The 24,344-nt window shown below is 39.2% G+C and overlaps 1 protein-coding gene across 1 annotated transcript; it reads left to right on the top strand.

Moving 5' to 3' along the window:
• Nucleotides 1-23,097, top strand: LOC134657821 (facilitated trehalose transporter Tret1-like). Its single transcript, XM_063513392.1, has 10 exons — nucleotides 1-166; nucleotides 4,826-4,969; nucleotides 5,912-5,997; nucleotides 14,299-14,468; nucleotides 15,668-15,821; nucleotides 16,141-16,273; nucleotides 17,823-17,977; nucleotides 20,408-20,482; nucleotides 21,192-21,386; nucleotides 22,842-23,097. Exons 1-10 carry the CDS (start codon nucleotides 94-96, stop codon nucleotides 23,094-23,096), a joined length of 1,440 nt encoding a protein of 479 aa, XP_063369462.1. The 5' UTR covers nucleotides 1-93; the 3' UTR covers nucleotide 23,097.
• The last annotated feature ends 1,247 nt before the right edge of the window (nucleotides 23,098-24,344 follow it).

Consider the following 24,344-nt stretch of genomic DNA (forward strand, 5'->3'; position numbering starts at 1 on the left):
AATGTATTGAGTATCTTTCAATAGTCTGTGTTATTCAGCCAGACCGCACGCGCCTCCGCGGTCTTATATTTAAAAAAACATTAAAAAATAACAATGTTCATAGTGCGGAGGTTTTTCGCTTGTAAAAATGGATCGAGGTTTAATCAGTACTTGATGGCTATTGTATGTAAGTTTTATTTAATTTTTTGGCTTAATGCCTAATCTACCGTCTTTTCGAGCAACCAGTGGTATAGGGGGTAGGGAGAAAATAAATAAAAAATAACATATCTCTTGTATTTTGTATGGCCCCAGTCGTACAATTAGATTGTAGATAGGTACCTACTTTAGCTTTTTTATATATGTATGACATCATAAGGTTTTTGAATTATTGAGATTAATGTCGGACAGGTAATACCGGTATGGAATATGTTTACCCAAATAATATTTACAAATATTAATAATATTATCCTGCTTGTTTATTTGGGTTCTGTTAATGGTTCTGTAATCAACATCAAACCCTAAAAAATTGGCCATGTTCGTCTGCCTGTCAGACTGATACAGTCTATGTAATATCTTACTGAAAGTTACACAAAAATAGAATCAAAAGTACCTAACTACCACAAAACACCTTCCCGGGCATACGTTCTCTTCAATATTAAAAGTTAATACGAATGTTGATAAGAAACATATTATTCTCAATTAAGTAAACTTCCCTGTTAGAATAAACCAACTGGGTAGGTACACAAATACCTGCGAGCGTCAGGATGGCTCAGCAAATTTCAAGGAAATTATATTTAGGTATAATAAAAATAAATTCATTTAAAATTAAAATTATTCTTAAAATTGTATAGAATACCAAATTATTCAATAGGTTCAGAAAATTAGGCTGTATAAATTAAAAGTTGATCAATTCAGTATCTCAGGTGACACAGTGAATTTAATTTTAGACATTGGTTCTAAGCTTAACAGCATCGTTTGCAGACGTTTTGCTTAATACAAAAATTAATACGGCCTGATTCTAATTTTAATATACCTACGTCAATTGTTGCACCTATGAATGGCTCCCAGCAGGCGTTCTACATGACATTAAAGCTCTTCAAAGGGCCTCTACGTTTTGGATCTATATCCCCACGCAAGCCTACCAAAAGACCGGGATTTATAGATCCGTGAATTCCAAAAATGATACAAATAACAGGACCATCATCATCATCATAATGAATACCTCAGGTAGGTATATATAGGTATACATAAACAAATACAAATTGAATGATGGAAAATGATGAACTAAATACAAAAACAGGCTAAGATAACACGGCAAAAAACCGGTCAAGCGCAAGTTCATTTAACTCGCGCACCGAGGGTTCCGTACAAACTTTCAATTAGTTCATGCATTGACCAGAACTAGCAGCAATGTAATGTATGTATTGTGTCGGATTTTCAGGGAAAATACTATATTTAAAATACTAAATATAGTCTTCGAGATATTTACCGATGTAATGTGATGTGACAGATTCGGCGTAAGTCCTACCATAATTAAGTCGTTCCACAATACCTACTCCTTTTTACCTTTTTGGTACGGAACTCTAAAAACAGGTCCTGTACCCATTAGGTACATTTTTTTATTGTTTTACTCTACCTAATACAGTTTCTCAACAGATTATCGAAAAAAAATTGAGCGGATTCGAGATCGGTTTTTTGTCGACTCAGTTTTTGTATTGGGTTTTGAGAGGGATAACAGCTTACGTAGGTACCGTATTATTCTTGCAGTTAATTTAGTTTTTTATCCAGTCACTTGGTTGACGTGTAGTATAGTATAGGTACCTTATTGCAATATTTATATCTTATTTTTATTGCAAGCGAGTTGTATTCGTTCGTGTTTTAAGATATTGACGTTTGTTTGGAATCAGGAATGACTTAAGGGGCCCACTGATTACCAGTCCGCCGGACGATATAAGCAAACATTCATTGATTGTATAACGCGAATTGGGACAGCTAATATACATAGATGGCGTATCTGTAGTCAGACTTTAATACACTTCTTATACTTACATTGAATCTTTGGTGGAAAGTAAGGGTGGATACAGACGGACTGCAACTCGACTGCAATTTGTATGGGAACATTGGGAACTGCACACTGACGTTGCAGTTGGCGTGCAGTCATTTTAAAATGCCATACTAGGTGGTTCCAAGTGAAAATATAATAATAATATCGGTCGGAGTGGACCCCAAGGGGACCCGCAGGACTCTCGGCTCTGGCTTGCCTTAATTGGCCGTCTAGAGAGGAGTCGTTAGAGCTATATGCTCCAGGGGTGGAAGTGTTAAAGGGCATAACGCCGCGAGTAACTTCGGAGAAAGCGCAGCACACCTCTTGACACCCCTGACCCGCTCACGCCGGTGTTGCGCCTGGCCGTCTGTACGATGGAACATCAGGTGCCCATCTAGCAAGTGGCGAGTCACCGCCTGCCTCGATAACACTGCATAACACAATGTTATGGCAGGTGTCCGGAACTCTTAAGGGGCCCACTGATTAACAGTCCGCCAGACGGTATCGGCCTGTCAGTTGTTCGGAGCTATCAACTTTTTGTTCTAACTGACAGGCCGATACCGTCCGGCGGACTGTTAATCATTGGGGCCTTTTAGCTATAGCCCAGTCTTTTTTCCACCCAAACTTAAAACATAGACCAGTACTCTGTCCATATTCTCTACAATAGCTTCCAATGCCTGCTGAAACCGTTTCATGGGTATCTATTGATGTACCCGTGAATGGGTTCCAGCAGGCGTTCTACATGACATCAAATCTCTCCAAATGGCCTCTACGTGTTGGATCTATATCCCCACGCACGCCTTATAAATGACCGGGCTCGAAAGACCCGAGAGTTTTATAACGGAAATACAAATAATAATAATAAATGTTTATTTATGTAGACAACAAGATCCATTTTGTTAGTATTATATACAAACTAAAACCTAAAAAGATGTTTACGAAATGATGTTTACGAAGTACTGGGGAGTCCGCCATTATACATATATTATCGCCGTAGGTTTAGGTACAATTGTACGTCAAAATTGAAGCTGGTTTTGATGAATGAATGGTATCTATCTTTTCATGTGGCATGAGTGCAATTGAAATTGACTGTTCTTCCAACAGTTAACTTATACCATAGACTAGGAATCCTCTAGACTGAGTTTAGAGCAATTATTTCATGAAACAGATGCTGCCAAAATTACGGGGGTGCGGGGGGACGAGGTGAGCGAATCCCGTGCCGTGATTGGTCCGTTCAAAGACACGGACCAATCACGGCACGGGATTGACTCGAAGATGGAGTAAAACTACCGTATAGGTGGCAGAGGGGGTAGCGTTACTATGCTCAGTCTAGCTAGAGGATGTCTTGTCTGTGACTTATACTCATCGAGACAGTTCTAACAACTCCAAACACAATTAATTTGCGTTGTTTTATCACAGAGTTCCCATAGCCACCTCCTGTCTCCTGTCTCCATCATCATAATATTGCAATGTCATCCGATTTACACAAGTCTACAAGATTGCAGCTCAATAGGAAATCGGAAAGTGGGTCTTATTTAGCTTCCAAGATTTGACCCACACTAACATACTAACAGCCCTAAATAAAACCTCGTAAAGTTAAATAAAAGCTTGTAAAATGAACTTTATTCTATAGCGTGTGCATGTCTATCATAGGATATCTAATTACTAGTTTAATTTTGCAAAACGGTCTGTAAACGATACCGGATACTATTATAACTCAATAGGTGCATTAACTTAATCTGTCATTACTGTTAATTTGATTGTTCCGTGTGTGTATTCATCGTTAGATTTATTACGCTTTATACACTCCAAAAAAAAATCTAACCGAGGGGCATAGCAGCTGTTAGTATGTCATATCAAATTGCGTCAAATGATTTTCCTTAATGACTATATCCAGAGGCGAAAATTGAGACTAGTATGTAGAAACGGTTGTCTATTTTCCTCAAACTAAACCTTTAGAAGATACCTACATAACAGAAGTATATTAACGTGTCCTAGACCAACCTAATAGGTTTTATGTATCGTACAAAAAGGGATTTTATTAAGTACGTTCTTTACCTTCACTTAGATAATTACAATTTATTTATCTGACAATAATTGGTAATAATAAAAAAAACATTAAAACTAACTGTGAATTATGTACCTAATTCAAATGAGTACATGGAATTCATAATTTTAGAATTATATAGGTACCTTAAGTTACTTACCTTATTATAAGTACGTTACTTTTATACTTAAATAGATTTAGATTTAGATACCTATTTATTCTCATAATATGAAATTACATTATAATAAATTATGCTAGACTAATATCTACATGAATTTATATTATGATCGTCATTAATATTCACATACTTTTAATAGATACAAATTAAAAATGTCTTAAAAATAATCAATCTTATCTCAACAATTGTATCCATTCATGTCAATACAAAATACGGGAAAGTACTTCGTAAAAGCATAATTATCTATAATCCAATGATATTATCGATCGAGCGAAGCGATTTATTCCACTTACAGGTCGCATAAGTTCTCAACCGCTTTTCGTGAAATTTTGTGACCAGCCAGCCTATTATGGATAGCTTTATCCATCTTTATCCACGTGATAAAATAACTGTCACTGTTTAACACCGTGGGAAAGAAAGTGACGGACACCGTTTTATCACGCTGTCACGTAGACAAGAACGACCATCATATCCGTACAGGTTCGATCATTAGCAACATTCAAGAAACATATTTCCAATTGACTTAACTAAATTATACTACTTATAAAATTCAACATGTCCCTATTTCGTTTTCCAGTATCGATCCCTCTCCTTTGCTTCGGCATGATTCAGGGCTGGCTGTCTCCAATGAGGAGGATTCTGGAGTCTTCGGAGAACCCGATAGACCACCCGTATACCAAGGAAGAGTACTCATGGGCGGCGTCCGTTACGTATATCACAGGTAAACCATCGTTAAACTAACAGTCCGCCGGAGGGTATCGGCCTGTCAGTTGTTCGGAACTGTCAACTTTTTGTTCTAACTGACAGGCCGATACCGTCCGGCGGACTGATAATCAGTGGGCCCCTTTACGGGTTGATTCACGTCATTAGTCATTCACGTGTCATGTTTCGGAAAGCCATAGGCCTCCATTTTCAGCACTTACTGTACCGAGTAGCGCTTACGTTGACCGCGCCGCGTAGCGCGTTGGACGCGATGAGACCCGATTGGGGGTGGTTTTGCGCTGTCGTCGGGTGGTTATCTTAGTGCCTCTTAGGAGCCTGGGGTCTCATGAGGAGAAACTTGGAGTCAGAGAATCCGATATGTTACCCGTACATCTGAGATGAGTAATTGAGTGCCTGTATAGAACCCCTAGAATTCCTAGGCGGCGTCCGTCCTAAAAGTTTTAAGGTAGATAATGGATAAAGCTAAAGTTTATATTGGAATGGAATAGATGACTCCTCAGGTAGGCGGACCCCGGGTCCTCGCGCCCCGCGCGGGGGCACAGCTGGGATTGACGCCAGGATGATGATGATGATGATGAGATGACTCCTCAGGAACTTTTTTTTTGCTTTTTTAATGTATTTTCCCTGATGTCTCGATAACGGCTGGACCAATTACTCCAATTAGGTACTTCATTTTTATTGCAAACACCTAAATGGAACCCCATTTAGGTTCCATTGTCATGCGATCTCTTCACATATTAAACACACCTTATTTTATATATTTTATAGTAAATCGTACTTTCTTTCTCTGTGTAAAGCGAAGAGTAATTCCTGATTCCTATATATGATAAAATTTTAAAGAGTTCAGAGACACAGGCTATTTCTTATCAAATAAATAAACAAATTAAAACTTATATATGCTTAAGTATGTATCAAACAGTAAATGTTTAATTTCCAACAGCAATCATACTCGGGCTTCCCCTGGGTTACTTCATGGACAGATTTGGTCGGAAATTCATGAGTCTAGTCACAATATCTACAATAATGGTAAGTAATCTCACCAAGTCACTCGGTATAAATAAATGATTATAATTATGATTATAAATAGAAATTGGGTTAATCAACTTTTTATTGTCACACGTTGCTATGGTTACGGTCTCCTGAGTCACTCTTAAAATTCTAGGTTTTTCGTATTTAAATGAACCAAACTTGCATTTGGCGACCCCCGCGCGGGCAGCTTTCTCGCGCAGAGAATTGCAATCGCAATCCAGCGCGGGAACGCTGCCTGCGTATTGGGCACCCTCCCGAGGACACCAAATTTTGATAGGTATTTTTAATTTTTAGTTTTAGTTATTTTAATTGTAGTTAGTTTTAGTTTTATATTCCTGTCTTTTAGTAATTTATATTTCACCTCAGCAGCTCGAACAAGGGTACTTTGCTACTTAAAAACAGTGAGCAAAATCGCATTTTGCTCACTGAGTGAGACAAAATGAGCAAAATGCGATTTTGCTCACTCAGTGAGCAAAATGCGATTTTGCTCACTGTTTTTAAGTAGCAAAGTACCCTTGTTCGAGCTGCTGAGGTGAAAACTTAATTGTTGGTATATCTTAAGAAAACATGAGTGAATAGGTAAGTGATGAAGAAGGAATACATTTTACAGTACATATGGGGCTACTTTTCCGCACTAGTGCGTAAAATAGCACTTTTCGTGCGTATGTCGAAACTTTAAAGTGCCATATGTACTGTAAAACGTTGTTCGATACACGTGCGAATAAGTAATTCGCAACTCGTGTCGATTTAAAACACTCCCTTCGGTCGTGTTTTAATTTATCGCCACTCGTTTCGAATTTCCTCTTTTTCGCACTTGTATCGAAAATAACTATTTCGGGTTCTCTAATATGTTCTCACTGCTGAGGTGAAAAGTTTTGTGAACTACACGAGATCAAAGTTATTTACATCTCGTGCGCTTTTGAGTCCCTTACTACGCTCAAGATTCTAAATTAGATTCACTCGCTACGCTCGTCAATCTATTATAGAATCTTTCGCTTGCACGGGACTCAAAATAAGCACTCGAAGAAATATCAAACTTTGATCTCTTGTTGTACAAATAACTATTAATAAATTTTTAGACTGCATTTTATGGTAGTTATAAGACCTTTCCATAATGGGACATCTACTGAGCATGTTAGTAGAACATGGTACAGCAGTTCTTCTAACAATCTATGCCACTATTGTCTCCTCGCTGATGGGACAGAATAACAACAAGAAATAGTTGATTGACCCAATTACGTTTTAGGGTCATTCTACTCTCATTCGCCTGGCTATACATATTCGTAAATTTCCAAGAGATTCCGCTTAGCTGTTTTGGTTGTAGAATGGAACTTGGCACGAGTTACACTTACACAGTCACCAAAAATGAGATGCTAAGTAAATAACGCGGAATTTCCTGGGAATATGCGAATAAGTATGGCCAGGGGATTAAGATTTTTGTAGAATGGCCCTTTAATTAATTATTGTTAGATACATTTTCACTCAAATTATAAAAGGTCATTCAAATATCTGAATAAGGTATCGAGTAATAAAAAAATAATTTTCTTATCGAGGCGCTTACGAGTATAAAGTATAAATCCTAAATTGTTCCCCTAAATTTTTATAGCTTAGTTTTATTTGAAATATAATAATATATAAGAAAATAAATAAGAAAATAGCTACCAATTATGTCCTTAATCAGATAATTTGTATTTTTGTACAATTTCCGTCGTTTCACTAATATAAGTACCTCAATATAAGTATTCAAGTACCTAAATGTTCTGTAAAAAAGCGGCCAAGTGCGAGTCAGACTCGCCCATGAAGGGTTCCGTATTTATAGGGGATTTATGACGTATTAAAAAAAACTACTTACTAGATCTCGTTCAAACCAATTTTCGGTGGAAGTTTGCATGGTAATATTATTAATGTATTTTTTTTAGTTTATCATTCTCTTATTTTAGAAGTTACAGGGGGGGAAGGGGGGGGGGGGACACATTTTACCACTTTCGAAGTGTCTCTCGCGCAAACTATTCAGTTTAGAAAAAAATGATATTAGAAACCTCAATATCATTTTTGAAGACCTATCCATAGATACCCCACACGTATGGGTTAGATGAAAAAAAAAATTTTTTGAGTTTCAGTTCTGAGTATGGCCCTATGGGGAACCCCCAAAATTTATTGTTTTTTTTTTCTATTTTTGTGTGAAAATCTTAATGCGGTTTACAGAATACTTACTACTTACTACGTACCAAGTTTCAACAGTATAGTTCTTATAGTTTCGGAAAAAGTGGCTGTGACATACGGGCGGACCGACAGACAGACATGACGAATCCATAAGGGTTCCGTTTTTTGCCATTTGGCTACGGAACCCTAAAAATAAATTTCGACGTCTTCGATTCCATACAATAGGTATAACACTCGCTGGCGAATTGTAATTTGAATAATAATATGTATTTAAACTTAAAGACTGCTTTTGTTTTAATGATTTAATTTCATGGAAACCGGAGATAATATAACACATTATAGCTACAAAAAGTTTCTTCAAACTGATTGTTACGGATTTTAGATACGGTAGATGAATGAAAGAAACACACATACAAATGACGTCTTAGACCTTAGTTAACACAGAGCCCGTACCATGAGTCACTGACATCGAGAACGTAATTTACTTTCTATACATCTCGTTTGCACTAATATGCGAGTACGAGCGAGATGTATAGAAAGTAAATTACGTTCTCGACGGCGTTTATGTCAGTGCCCAACTGATGGTAGCCGTACTGAGCCCGTACCATGAGTCACTGACAGTGTCAAAACTGACATATACGTTATCGAGAACGTAATTTACTTTCTTAACATCTCGTTCGCACTAATATGCGAGACTGCGAGTACAAACGAGATGTATAGAAAGTAAATTACGTTCTCGATGGCGGTTATGTCAGTCCCAAACTGATGGTAGCCGTACTGCGTAAACTACCGAACTCACCATGCATCTTCCTCGTACTGACATTGTTAATGCAAGCGAGATACACTGTGATTGCGTTGACGCAGTCGCTAGCATATAAGACCGCTTAAACTCATGGTGAGGGTACTTTTTGATCAGGAGTCGTACCGAGCTAACAATCGTTTAGAGTCAGACCTAGCTAACTCGGCAGTGATTTTGATAGCACAGACTGTACAAGTGTTGTTTTAAGGCGCTAGACGCTGTTTTTGGCCGAAAACTCTAACATTCTAGAGTCTATATCTTCTTAACGGTTCAACAAAAAAATATGAAAAAAATATATATGATTTTACGTTTTATGTACAACATTTCTAACGTTTGACTTGTTCCCTATGACTTATAGTTTTTCCAAAAAAGGAACATTACGACAGGCCGTTTTGCGACTAACTTTGCCTATTTCTAGTAAACGGTTTATTCGATTAAAGTTATTTTTAGACTAGAATAATTGTTTTAACAGATACTACAAATGCAACGTAGAATAATGTTAATAAATATATATTTTTTTAAGAAATCGAATATTTTTCAACATTTTGTGCGTATGTAGCTCGAAAAAGGCGTGGCCGGCAGTCGTGTGCTAGCTTTGAGACGAGGAGGCTGTGTCGCTCGTCGCTCCGTGCCTTCCTTGTATTCTGCATGTTTGTTCTGAGCCGAGGTGCTATAAAATTGGAGTTATTGTGGCCAAAGATTAAATAACTGCAGAATGTTGATTTGGTTGTGACGCGCTTTAGCGCGCGCAACACGGTGTTTCGCAGCCTATTATTACGAACGTAATGACAATATTTCCACTTATGTTTGAGAAAGCTTCATTTGAAATATATAAAAAATGTTTTCGAACATGCGCTGACATATTGCCATTAAAATTTAACGTTTTTAATAAAGTTCAATTTCTAAAAAAAATTGATCAACATTGGCAATTTATGTTGTAGGTATATACTATATAGTTTGATTCAGAAACCATTACATTTTAAGGATTGTTACCCATTAAAATGATGTTAGTTTATTAAGTAAATCTGGGGGCACGGCAGTGCCCCCGCCAAGTCGAGCAAAGATTCAGGCCATTTTCGACGTCCTGTAATTTTGTGCTGGCTGAAGCTAAAACCCAGAATTTTCAGTAATATATAGGGCTAAACATGCTTAAGATATATTCTCAAAAACATTCAATTTGAACTAGTAGTTTAAGAATTATTGTACGTCAAAGTTCCTTATTTTCGACACTGACACACTCACTCACTCACTCACCTACGATCATCATAATTCTAAGGAACTTCTAGTACCTATATCCACAAGCTTCAAATTTTAAACATAAGTAGTTTTCAGCTTATCAAGCCATAGAAAACCTAATAATATTGCAATATCAGTCACGTTTTAAAGATCTAAGAACTGCATAAGTAAGTTTGTAATCCCATATAAATATTTGCTAATCCAAAGTTACTGTTGCAGTTCCTACAAATAGTAGGTAGTAAAGTAAAGGTACACTACGATGTACGATGTGAGTATGAATGAAGACGTGTTTCTTTATGATATGTGTATACATAGTATGAGTACCCGAAAAGAAGGACTGCCTACAAAAAGAGATGAGATCCCATCAAAAACATTACATATAAAAAGGTGCAAGTTTCGCCTTTTGGCTGCACTTGGGCCGAGCACAAGCGTAAACAGTAGCAGTAGGTACAAAGAAATCACGGAGCGACACAACCTCCTCGTGCAAAAGTCGCGGAGTATCTGCCTGCAAATAAATCTGGGAGCGGTAGCTTGCACTCCGTGGTCCATAACTGTCAAACAGATGGCGATGGCGTCGCATTCTTACGCCGATAAGGATCGGACAAAAGATATTTTAAATATTAGACAAAACAAAAAACCTAAGGTAGGTAATAAACACATTAAAAAATGTTGGCTGACGGCGTATTGCATAAAGTATCATTCTATGGAACTAACTATGTCAACAAAAGTCACTAGTAAATTCATTCATCAAGTTTGATTACTTACATAGTTAGCAAGTTCCATCGAATGACACTCTACCAATTCAATACGACGGTTATGTCAATTACACAAACGTGCAGCATGGTGCGTAACAGGATGGGTAAGTAATATATAATAATAATATAATTTTATACGGCGTTTTAAACAGGACGCGAGTCGTATTAACCGTGAAATGTAATTTACGACCTCCACTAAATGCATTATCTACTCATACTCAAACAACAAAATATCTGCAAACAAAAGGTATACGAGTATAGCGCCAACTGCACGCCTCTGGGCTGTATCTTATTCTTTGAACCTCGTGGCGGTGCAGCGATACAAAATTCACGTACGATCGCAGCGAGCGGGGTAAGCGGGTGGTGCGGGTACAGAGCGCTTAGCTCCGCCCTGACGCTCAAGGACATTGGGCCTTCCAATCGTCTTAAACGTCATAGTTTAATAGAAGTTATTTATCAAAATCGCGGCAAAACACCAATAAAAGATTAAAAATGTACCGGGATGACAGATACGACGACGGATAAGTGATTATTTACCTACATATATTTTCATCACACTTGTTCAAAACATGTGCCAAAGAATTAGATACGGGGGGCGTCCATTAGTTACGTAAAGTGTGGGGTCAAGCTGAATGTCACTAAATATCACGCGGAGGTCGAAAGGGGATCTCACGTGAGATTGCATCTCACCAGAGTAGGGGGTCAAAAAATCCTCAAAAACACCTCAAGCAATTAATGGGCCACATGCAATACGCTCGAAAAACACAAAACTCCTTCGGGACTCTGGTATATCGAAGAGAAATCAGCTTACTATCACTTGAGTATCACTACAACGGAAAAGGCCATTGGCCTAAGTTTCCGTGCGTTTTTACCAACGTCAGCACCAAACAAGACAAAAACAGTTCCTCGTTTTTACATCACAATAGAGAAGTCACCCGTAAAGATGTAACAATAGCTATTGGACTCGATACTTATAGCATTTGTTTAGATAGTTTTAATTAAATTTCTTAGTTTTTTCCGGATCACACTATACGTGCAGACTTTCCGTACTTAAAACTCTTAAAAAGAGCAGTAAGAGCGCCTTTGATTCGGAGGTCACGGGTTCAAATACCGGCTCATTCATACCAATGAGTTTTTCGGAACTTATGTACGATATATTTACCAGCCGCTCTCATTTGATACATATTTACCAGCCGCTTTTCGGAGAAGGAAAACATCGCGAGGAAACGGGACTATGCCTATAAGGACTAGTTTCCCCTCTGAATTGGAAGGTTGGATTTTATTTTTCATACTTAGTTGATAGTCTCGTGATAAAACTCACTAGACTAGCTAGTATCTATCACTTATTTTATGAATGCCACGGTAAAAATAAAGGTTTCCTTTTGTTTCTTATTTTCTTTCTTTTGTACTTATCTATTCTTGTAATAAATCCCTCTTTGTGTACAATAGAAGATGTTAAAATTATGAATAAAGTAGGTAATTATTATAGGTTTCATCCACAATGGATCGGAGACGGTGTAATCGAACGAGCGAGCGAAGCGAAGCGAAGTTCTTATCGAACGAGCGAGCGAAGCGAAGCGAAGTTCTTACATTCGATTTTGAACACGCGGCTGGCTAGGGGCACGTCCCGGCATTTCGATGTTTTTAAGCTGAACTATCAGAGGATAGTTTGATACACAATAACTTTAGTAAATTTGTTCTAATTTAAATGAGATTAAGTAAAAGTGTAATTGAGGGCATTATATTTTAGTCATTAAATTATGAGCAGGCTCGATCAAGGGGTTATGGAGCTAGAAGAGCCTAGAAGGCCAAACAGATATTTGTGAGGGGTCTTGCTATTCTGGTCATCTATTTGCAAGAAAGTATGGTCGAGCTTGGTATCAAATGAAAGTGCTCGGCTTACACATTTATACTTAATATTGTTTTTGTTTTTGCCATTTTAAAATAATTAGCGAGATAAAATAAACATAATATAGGTATTTGACATTTGTCAAAAGAGATTACGGCTTACCACAGATAGAGTCTGTGCGGAAAGAGAAGAGTTGTGGAATTATTGGGTCCCATACCATACCCATACATTCCAAGACTCTTCTACAGATTATTGCAGCAAATCGCATGGGGTTTTCGATCCATTGCCAGTGCAATAAATTCTATCGATCTATATCATTTTTCGAACCGCGAGTTCTCAGTTCGGGGCGAACTACTAACTAGTATATGTTTAGATCCTAGAAAACTCTACACGTTTACGTTTACATACTAAACAATTCTAAGGTTAGGGCTGTAAATATATTGGATGTTTATATGGATAACGTTTACCTCTAAAACGGATTGACCGATTTACTTGCGGTTTTCAGTTAATGATTGGTGAATGTTAATAAATCAGCGATAGTTAATTTCTTGTGAAGTATTAATTTACTACAGGGCGCCTTGCTATAAATATTGTCAATGGGTTTAAAACTTAAAGTTAATATGGAGTAGGTACCTACCTACGTAGATAATTAAATAAACCAGCACGTATTGCGATACAACTTACTATCTTACTAAATTGCCTGCTTAACCGTTTTTATAACGACAAAATATCAAAAATAACTGGTTGGTTATCTTTACGCCACAATAAAATGAATTGCAAATGGAGTATAAAATTTACATACTTATTTATATTATAAGGTTTTATGCGATCGCAATTGAGCGCTTTTATACTTTAGGTATAGTCTGCTGAAACAATTCGGTTTATCGTCCCGATAAAGCAGGGGCCTAGCTAAGATGATATATATGCGTACATCGACAAACGCCAAGCGAAAAGTAAAAATGTATCGTGATGACAGATACTACGAAAAGTCACATGACTATTTCCATCCATAGTGCAGAAAATGTATAGAGTCTGTTCGGAAAGAGAAGAGTCGTGGAATGTATTGGGCTACATACATTCTACGACTCTTCTCTTTCCGCACAGAGTCTAAGTAGGAAATGGACATAGGATATAGGATACATTAATATCCCAGAAATCATAAATCTAAGTGCATCCCCTTAGACTTTTCTAAGAATTTACAATATGTACCTTTGTTTGACAGATTAGGGCCCGAGCCCAAAAAATCATCTCAGATAGTTCATACTATCCTACGTATACGTACGAGTATGTGTATTTTAGGGTCACAGAGTTAAAAAAAGTTCTCACCCCTGTGGACAAAGTTGGCAGCTTGTGTACAATATTATCTTATATTTAATGATTTTATAAGAAGAAGATAAGCGTTCAATCAGAAAATTAAACTTTATAGACTGGGTATATCCACAGGAGAGACGTCAATCTAGTTGCTGTATATCATCCACAGACATTCTTGATTTCAGGCCTATTGGCTGATAAAAATCATAAGCCTGGAGCCTTCGTCGTTCATCATAGCGCGTGCCGTGGCAGGGTTCCCCTGCTCGGCAGTCTACATCATCATGCCTTGTTACATCAAAGAGATCAGCGATATTGACCTGCGGAGTGCCTTCGGCTCACTCTACATACTGATCAGGTAGGTGTTAAATATGGCCATATCTTTTTATATACCTATTTATTTAAAAGAAGCCTTTATCAAAAAGACACGTCGGCTCCGTTGGGCCTATTAAAAAAGAATTTCATAAGTGTTACTAAACAAAAACATAATAAAACTGTACACAAATTTCGCACTTTTTGACAGGGGTTCCGCCAATATAGATTGGAAAAACATTCGTTGCTGTATAATCCCTACCTTGAAATAGTTGCGCCCTCTTGTTGGCCATATCTCACACACATTTTGAACTTCACGGGCCTATAAATCCCGGTCTTTTGATAGGCTTGCTTGGGGATATAGATTCAACACGTGGAGGCCCTTTGAAGAGCTTTAATGTCATGTAGAACGCCTGCTGGAACCCGTTCACAGGCGCAACAATAGACACCCTTGAACAGGTTGCAGCAGGCATTGGGACTAAGAAAAAGTGAACAGTATATCGGTCTATGGATTGAAGTTTGGGTGGACATTGAGACTGGGCTATTGTAAAGAAGTCCGGACACCTGCCATAACAATGCTAACACACGTTATCGAGGCAGGTGGTGACTTGCCGCTGACTAGATGGGCCCCTGAAACTGCCGTCGTGAAGACGATCAGGAGTAAAACCGGTCACATTTATTATTTTTAATGTCCTCTCCCTATTCTATTTTATTATCCTCTTTGCCTCTTTCTTTCCCGTCTTCCTCGCGAAAATCAAAATTTCTTTACAATCTAGCTCTTTTTGGTGAGTCCCTGCTTTTAAAGTTTGTATAGTAAAAATAGCAAACATAATAGCTACCAGAGCCCAGAGCTGATCTTGACCTAATTCTGTTGCACTCCGCTTTTGCAACGATAAACCATAGTCTAGTGGGAAAGACCGATCATAGCAGAGAGCCTATAAGTGTAAGGCCTGAGTGGACGCTCGAGTTAGTGTAAGGCCTGAGTGGACGCTCAAGTTGGGCGTGCAGCGGGGCGGGGCGTGCGGCGTGCATGTTAAACAAATGCAAGCGTATAGGAGCGGCCTTAGTGCACGCTGCTCACATTACGCGTGAGCTCGACGCCACGCTGCACGCCCCGCCGAACGCTCAGCTTCGAGCGTCCACTCAGGCCTTACACTAACTCATGCGCCGTACTCATATTCATAGGTCCGCAGTTGTCCCATGGATCACTTGCCCCAACTGACTTTAATGTTAATCCGGTTCCAGAAACGTCGGTTACCTGGCAAGCTACGTACTCGCAGACCTACTGAGCGTATACGCCATGCTGTGGCTGGGCTTCGGGGTTGCTGCTGTAATATTTCTACTGTTCCTTCTGCTTCCAGAGACGCCTGAGTATCTCATCAAGACGGGGAAGGTTGACGTAAGTCAATTTATATCAAAGTTTCAATATTTTAAAGCATGAGTTAGGTACCCCTCACCATGGAGGGGAAGTCATTCTAGGTGAAAGTGTTGAAATGATGCAGGGTTATGCCCCTAAAGGCCTGTGCACACCGGCTGCGTGTGCGTGACGTGCACGTGGGCGTGCGGCGTTGTAGTATACAGATCCTTATGAGAGACGGCACACCGCTTGCGTGACGTGTGCGTGTGCGGGTCCAACATCCAACAGTGCACGTCACGCACACGCAAGCCGGTATGCACAGGCCTTTACTCTGTCATTCTAATTTGAACTCTATTCGCAGGAGGCTAAGGAAGTGATGGCGTGGCTCCGCGGCATCAGCGTGACCGACGACCGGCTGGTCCGGGATATTGACACTATCATCTACCGTGATAAGCAAACCACTATGGAAGCGAAGTCCACGTGGGGCACTATTTGTAAGTTTTTCTTATTCGCCCATAAATTCTTGGCAGAGTGGTCGTGGCTGCCTGATGCTTTTATCGCGGATTTGACTTGATCGGTCCACGTCATGAAAGACGCCAAACTTCTTCTCTGCTATAATCATAGACTAGGAATCCTCTAGACGGAGTTTAGAGCAATTATTTCATGAAACCGATGCTGCCAAAAATACTGGGGTGCGGTGCGGGGGACGAGGTTAGCGAGTCCCGTGCCGTGATTGGTCCGTTCAAAGACACGGACGTCATACAAAGACACTTTGACTCGAAAATGGAGTAAAACTACCGTATATTTGTGGCAGCGGGGGTAGCGCTACTATGCTCAGTCTGGAGAATGTCTTGTCTATGCTATAATATAATAAAAAAATTGACAGGAACTTTTACAGGAGAAAAAGAGCTCAAGAGTGCAATTGCAATTTAAATCAGCATGGGAAACCTGCGAGTTTAATGAGAACTTTTGGTTGGGCATAGGTATTATATGGCTCAGGGTAGGGTTAGTACGTAGGTAGGTCAATTTAAATTTGTTTTTTGTTAGTGTCAATAGAATCAGGGTCTAGAAAATGTGACAGTTTTCTCTTCACGTTACCAGTTATTATAATTCCGTGATCTAAATAAACCCCTATATTGGCTGTCCGGTCATTTTAATACACTTTTATTTAGCTTCACTGCGTATATAGGTACCTTTGTATACATATATGGTGCTTCAAATCTTGTAACTTATATATAATTGAACCACTTCCAGGTGTCTCATTGAACCGAAATCGCATACTTCCGTATTTGCGATGACAATGCAATAATATGCTAACATGGAGCTGATCTGATGATGCAGTCGGAAGGTAGCAAACGGAACTCTTCGATGGGAAGACATAAACACATTGAGTTTAGGCTCATTTGAAAGGTCTCGAAACGTACTTGATAGACACGCAAAGTACAGTCGGCAATAAAAGTGTGTATCAAAAAATATTTTAGACGGTCACTTGTCGTCATCTCATCATCTTCCTCGCGTTGTCCCGGCATTTTGCCACGGCTCATGGGAGCCTGGGGTCCGCTTGGCAACTAATCCCAGTGATTGGCGTGGGCACGAGTTTTTACGAAAGCGACTGCCATCTGACCTTCCAACCCAGAGGGTAAACTAGGCCCGTATTGGGATTAGTCCGGTTTCCTCACGATGTTTTCCTTCACCGAAAAGCGACTGGTAAATATCAAATGATATTTCGTACATAAGCACAGAATAAATAATAGTACTTACTCAGTACAGAAGACTCACTCTCTAACAAAACTCGTCTATTACGATCAGCACAGATATGGCGGCTAGGTGGCGACAGCGCTACGCGCGGCTTATGGCTTTCCCCAAAATTGGTGTGGAACGGATGTACTTTTAGCTACCTGTAGCAAAGCGACGAAATCGCGGAGTGAGCCACGCCTGACATAAGTTCCGAAAAACTCATTGGTACGAGCCGGGGTTTGAACTCGCGACCTCCGGATTGCAAGTCGCACGCTCTTGGTTACTTGTATATTCATCTTATTTCAGTCCACGACGCGACCACCAGAAAAGCCTTCATAATAAGCTGGGTCATCAAAGTGGCTCAGCAGTTCGACGGTTACCTGATCGTGCTCATCTACGCTAGCTCCATCTTCGACGTGGCGGCAGACTCCGTCAACATCAAGCTGTCTGCCAATCAACAGGTTATTTATTTATTATCTTATACCTTTAACCTTTTGGACGCCAATGATCGATATATTACGCACTGCAGGTCCAACGCCAAAGACGTATTATTCGGTCATAGACCACAGAGCAACATAGACCTAGGTGCATATGCATAAAGTTCAATTTCAGTTTTGACACTTCGGTGAGGTGGCGTCTGAGAGACAGCTTTTGTGTTTGACACGGCGTCGAAAAGGTTAAACGAGCAATTTTTGTGTATGTATATTTATATATTTCGGGGATCTCGGAAACGGCTCCAACGATTTCGATGATTTTTCTATATGGGGGTTTTCGGGGGCAAAGAAACGATCTAGGTCCTATCTGTAGGAAAACGCGCATTTAAGAGTTTTTATATGTTTTTCGAGCAAAGCTCGGTCTCCCAGATATTTTCATTTATTTGAGTAAACTTATGCTTTTCGAAAACACAATTTACACTAAACCTTGCCAAACATACAAAGTAACTGAACCTATTTTACTAATAACATGTTATTCATGGTACAGTCGAGGTCAAATATATCTTTACAATTGAGTGTTACAAATATTTTTACATTTAAATAAGTTTACACACAGCGTGACAAAACACGCTTACAACGCACATGTTATCCAAGGGTTCCGTACATTAAGTCTAACTCACGCTTGACTGCACATTTCTAATAGGTTTTCCTGTCATCTACAGTTAATAGTACATTATTGCAGAGGCCGGGAAAGGGCAATTCGTGGATGAGTTTCGATTTCGAAGAAGACGAATCCACGAATTGCTATTCCTGCCGAGGCATAATATATAGTGCTTGACAGACAGACGAGTGATCCTTATAAGGCAACGGCAGAGATGTACAAAATGGTTTAAAAAAAGCATTTAAATACAAAATGCAAAATACTTTTCAGATTTACTATTTCAAATGCAAAATACCAAATAGTTTTGCGTTTTGTATTTTAAATGCTAAATGCAAAATAGGTATTTTCAAAATACTTTTTCAAAATAAAATACCTTTTGACCAAATCTCAGATATTTTTATTTATTTTAGGTATTTATCATGAGAATAGCCATAGAATAGATAATGTTCGTCATTTTCGTTTCACATTGACACTAGTCAGACATAATAGCCAGTTTAGACTCTCGTGGCTCGCAAGCTCATCGAGCTAATATAATTTAAACACTAACGGCACGGCATAAGGTTTATAACCGAATGACAAGCCGAATGCGAGTGTGTCGAGGCGAGCCACGAGACGCGCCGCGAGCCGAGCCGCGAGTCTAAACGGCTATAAGGCGCGCACTGACCAAAGAAAAACCGGCCAAGTGCGAGTCGGACTCGCGCACGGAGGGTTCCGCACCATCAACAAAAAATAGAGCAAAACAAGCAAAAAAACGGTCACCCATCCAAGTACTGACCCCGCCCGACGTTGCTTAACTTCGGTCAAAAATCACGTTTGTTGTATGGGAGCCCCACTTAAATCTTGATTTTATTCTGTTTTTAGTATTTGTTGTTATAGCGGCAACAGAAATACATCATCTGTGAAAATTTCAACTGTCTAGCTATCACGGTTCGTGAGATACAGCCTGGTGACAGACGGACGGACGGACGGACAGCGGAGTCTTAGTAATAGTGTCCCGTTTTTACCCTTTGGGTACGGAACCCTAAAAAAAGGGCGCGCATGGCTAGCAGACGCCTCTATCGGTCAAATTCGGCAATACAAGCGTCATTCGTTCATTTCATTTTGTTTGACTGGTAATGTTGGCTAAACTTAATCACAAAGTATTTTGCATTTTGAAATGAATATTAAAAATGCAAAATACATCTCGAAAAGTATTTCAAATAAAATACAAAATGTTTTTTACTAAAAGGCATTTAAATGCAAAATACAAAATAGGTATTTTGCATTTTGTATTTGCATTTTAAATAGAAGTATTTCAAATAAATCGCATCTCTGGGCAACGGTCGGCAACCTGCGGCCCGTGAACCTGTCACGTGCGGCCCGCGAGCCTCTCTGGCTATTTTGTATGTAATATTGACAAACGACAATGTCTGATAAAGTCATAAATATTAACAAAGTGCGGCCCGCGTCAACTTCGTTAACTACTATGTGGCCCTGCTAAAAGGTTGTCGACCGCTGCTATAACGGTTCCGTTTTTTCCTTTTGAGGTACGGACCCATAAAAAACCAAAAAGAGAGACTAGAAATTAGGTGCTTATCATAAAAACACAAGAGGTTAATATAGGTACAGTCAGCAGCAGAACTTGCAAAGCGGGCGAGGTGTTCGAAATTACCTTGACACGCTCTTATTCTCTTAACAATAAAGTCGCGTCAAGATCATTTTGAACACCTGGCCCGCTTAGCAACTTCTGCTGCTGACTGTACTTAATTTTATTGGAGATTTTCGGCGCTATAATATTTATGTTTACATTGTTTTAGGTGATGGTGGTGGGGGCAGTTCAGCTGGTGGGCTCCATGTCTGCCACGGCGCTCGTCGAGAAGACTGGAACGAAGGTAAAGCTAGGGTAGGTAGGGTAGTTGAGGGTAGTAAAACGGTCCTACTTTGCTCCAAAATTGGCTTCACTTTAAGGTGAATATTTTTTAAACTGTTCCTCATTCAAATATTCAGACAAATTGAATATGAAGTAGAACATCTCATGTGACATATTTCATCGGTAAATCAACTTTATGAAATGTTGTTTTATATAAAACGAAGCTTTGAATACGGGGCGCAACTTACTCATTGTCGGGGGTATTTTTGCTCCTACCTATAGTTCACTTAGAGCAGGCGTGTCGTGTGTGTGTGCATTCTTATTGCCCGTAAGGCTAGTCCTGAGATATATATGTCAATGGTTTTAAGTTTTGTTTCTGATGAAGATATTCCGAAGTTATTTGAATCAGTTCCTAAAGGCTTTACCACAGAATAAATAATGGTACTAAGTACAGAAGACTTACTCTCTAACAAAACGCGTCTGTTACGATCAGCACAGATATGGCCGCTAGGTGGTGACAGCGCCACGCGCGGCTTATGGCTTTCCCCAAAATTGGGGCCGAACGAATGTACTTTTAGCTACCTGTAGCAAAGCGACGAAATCGCGGAGTGAGACACGCCTGGCTTTACGTCAAAAAAAAACGTAAAAGGTTTACGGTATTTGTACTAATGTTTTGTCCAATAAAGTTTTAAATACTTGCAAATAATACTTATTTAAATCGTATATTTCAGAAACTGCTAGTCGGCACATCGTTCACAATGGGCGTGGGCATGGGCATACTATCCATCTGGTTCTACCTGACGGCATCAGGCTGGAGCCTTCCCGGCTGGATACCCGTGCTGGCCCTGTGCCTAGCCATCATCTCTGATGCTGCTGGCTTTCAACCCGTCTCCTATATTATTATCACGGACATGTTTTCTTTCCATGTAAGTAGTGATGGGTAGGACATCAATTTAAAATGAGTTTGTATGAGTACCTCATTTTATAAAATGAGGTGTTACAATGTCTTACTTCAAATGAGGTGAGGTACTAGCATATTTTCAGCGTCGACTATTCCATTAATTCCAACGGCGACAAAAATATTTAATGTATATACATATTTATGTATTCATCACTTCCTTTATAAATAAATAAATAGTAACATTTAATTTGAGTGCAATTCTGGAGGTTAAGAATAGAACTTTTAGGAGAAAGATAATTTTAGAATCAAGTAAAATGAATAGAGGAGTGAAGTAAGACATTTTTGCGGTACGAAGTACTGCGACAAATTGACAAAATGAGTGGTACAAATGAGGTGCCTCACGAGTGAGCGACTCAATACTACATGTAAGTGTTAAGGGACCTCAAAGAAGCTCAAAAGTAGGACCAAGAAAAGATGGGACTAAAATATTAGTAACTTAACTTTAGCTTGTAAGAATGGAATCGAATGTAAACGCAGTTGCAGAAGTGCATACCCACTTTATGAATGGAATTCATTCATAAAGTGGGTAGGTATGCATTTATTTTGAGAAAAACCACTTTGAGAAAATCGGCTGTAAAATATTGTTGCTGCTGTAATTTACTTAGAGGCGCTCAAAATATATACAGGAATATAAAAAACTATATACATTACGAGTCGGTAGTATATCTAAGAGCCCGGTGACACAGGCATGCTATAGTATAGTGCCTATAATCTATTTGCGGAAAGCCAATTCCCATTTCGTGTCTTTGTATAATCTTTGCATAGTTCGCTTTAATTAACTGCCTATTGTTTATAAAATGAAATAGATGTCATTTATTAAAGTGACGAATGGGGTAGCCAAGGGGTTCAAGGCATTAGCCCGGATTGCTAAAGATGCCGGTTCGAATCCGGCCTTCACCACTGGAGGGCTTCGTCACTTTATCTTTTATATATGACATCTATTTCACTTTATAAAAAAAAAGGGTTGCACTCAGGGAGTGCCGGAAGAAGTGAAAACTCAATGACTAGTGCAAAATTCACTATGTATAATTGAGGTTAACGCCATCTAGCGTTAGCGTTAATTACTTGAAACCCCTAAGCACATCACTGTTAGTACTCGGGTTATATTAATACCAGTTAGAGCGAAACTCACTAGATGGCATTTAAATCAATAAAGAAAAACTCAATGACATTACATGTAACAGTTTTTCATGTAATGTCATTGAGTTTTTCTTTATTGATTTAAATGCCATCTAAATGAGTGGCCATCTAAATCTTACGGTCACGTGATCGTCTTACGCTGTCTCGAGTTTAACACTTTTTTCCCCACCTCAAAAAGTGCACAGCGCCGCTAAAGAAGTTTTCACTTCAAGAAAAATTTAATAAAATAATTTGATTTGTTCCCAAAAGTTGTGTAAGTACCTATTGTTTTTTCTTCCAGCTCCGTGGCCAAGTCTCGTCCTTCATCAACGTGTGCGGAAAAGGTGCCAACTTCATTCAGGTCAAGGGCTTCCACGCCCTCAACCAAGCCATAGGCATCCAGTTTACCTTCCTAATCTTCGCGTTAATCTGCTTCGGATCCTGTCTATTCTCCATCATCTACTTTCCAGAGACAAGAGGGCGTTCCCTCGATGAGATATATAAGGAGCTTGCTGGGAAAAATAAGGACGATAGTCAAAATCAACCTCAGGTCTGAGTTTAGCCATAGAGAAATAAAGACAAGAGTGCTCACTCCATACATCAGTTCAGACTATTAATTTCAGTGTCTACATCTAGCATCGAGTAGCGGAACTATCATCTTATGCTGTTGAGATAAGACTTTCCGGTCGGTGCTACATCTATTGTCAAGTAGCAGTACTGATAGTTCCGCTACTCGATGCTAGATGCTAATAGTCTTTTTGGTACTAAAACTGATGTATGGAGTGAGCACTCTATGTATTTTTTTCTCTATGGTTTAGCTAGTCTAAATCAGGGATGTTGCGGATGCCGATTTTTTGACATCCGCGGATGCGGATGCGGATTTTTAAAGGCTCACATCCGCGGATGCGGATGTCAAGATAGGACCATAAAAAACGTCAAATATTACATTTTAGTAATTTTTATTTCAAAAAACCGGCCAAGGGCGAGTCGGACTCGCGTTCCAAGGGTTACATTAAGTCCCACTCACGCTTGACTACTCATTTCTAATAGGTTTTTTTGGCTAATGACTAAATTACCTAGCAGTCTAGCACTTACGCCGATGCTAAGACGTTCCTGTACCGACCTGTTCCACATCCGCATCCGCATTAAACTCCGCATCGATTTTATGCGGATGCGGATGTTGAAAATAATGCGGAAGTTCTGCGGTTGCGGATGCGGATGCGGATATTCGCAACATCTCTGGTCTAAATGATAAGTAGATTTTGCTGAGTGTACCAAGGAGTGACGAGCGAAGCTACTTAGTGTGGTACTTAGTTTCCTAAACTAGTAAACCAAAGATGAGGAAATGGTGATTTAAGAACATTCAAAATGAAATAAGCATTTATAAATTTCTGGGCTGAATCGTAGGTCGTAGGGGCTGAGTAGGTACAAACTAATCTGTAAATGGGGCATTATCTATGAAAGGGACCTTATTGTCGATGGCGCTTACGCCGCACAGCGTCGCGCGGCATTATATTTATATCAGAGCATCGTTAATAATGGCGTAAGCGCCATCGACAATAAGCTCCCTTTTCATAGATAACGTCTCAAATTATGACACAGAACTGTTTAGTTATAGGCGAACATAATAAATAAAGTTCTACGCTACGAAACGAACCGTCCATTATAATCTATCTAATCTAATACCTTTAAACGAGCAATTCTTGTTTGTTTATTTATTTATTTATTTATATGAATATATATTTCGGCGATCTCGGAAACGGCTCTAACGATTTCGATGAAATTTGGTATATGGGGGTTTTCG

This window comes from Cydia amplana, chromosome 21, assembly GCF_948474715.1.
Source record: "Cydia amplana chromosome 21, ilCydAmpl1.1, whole genome shotgun sequence".
In the NCBI taxonomy this organism is placed as follows: Eukaryota; Metazoa; Arthropoda; class Insecta; order Lepidoptera; family Tortricidae; genus Cydia; species Cydia amplana.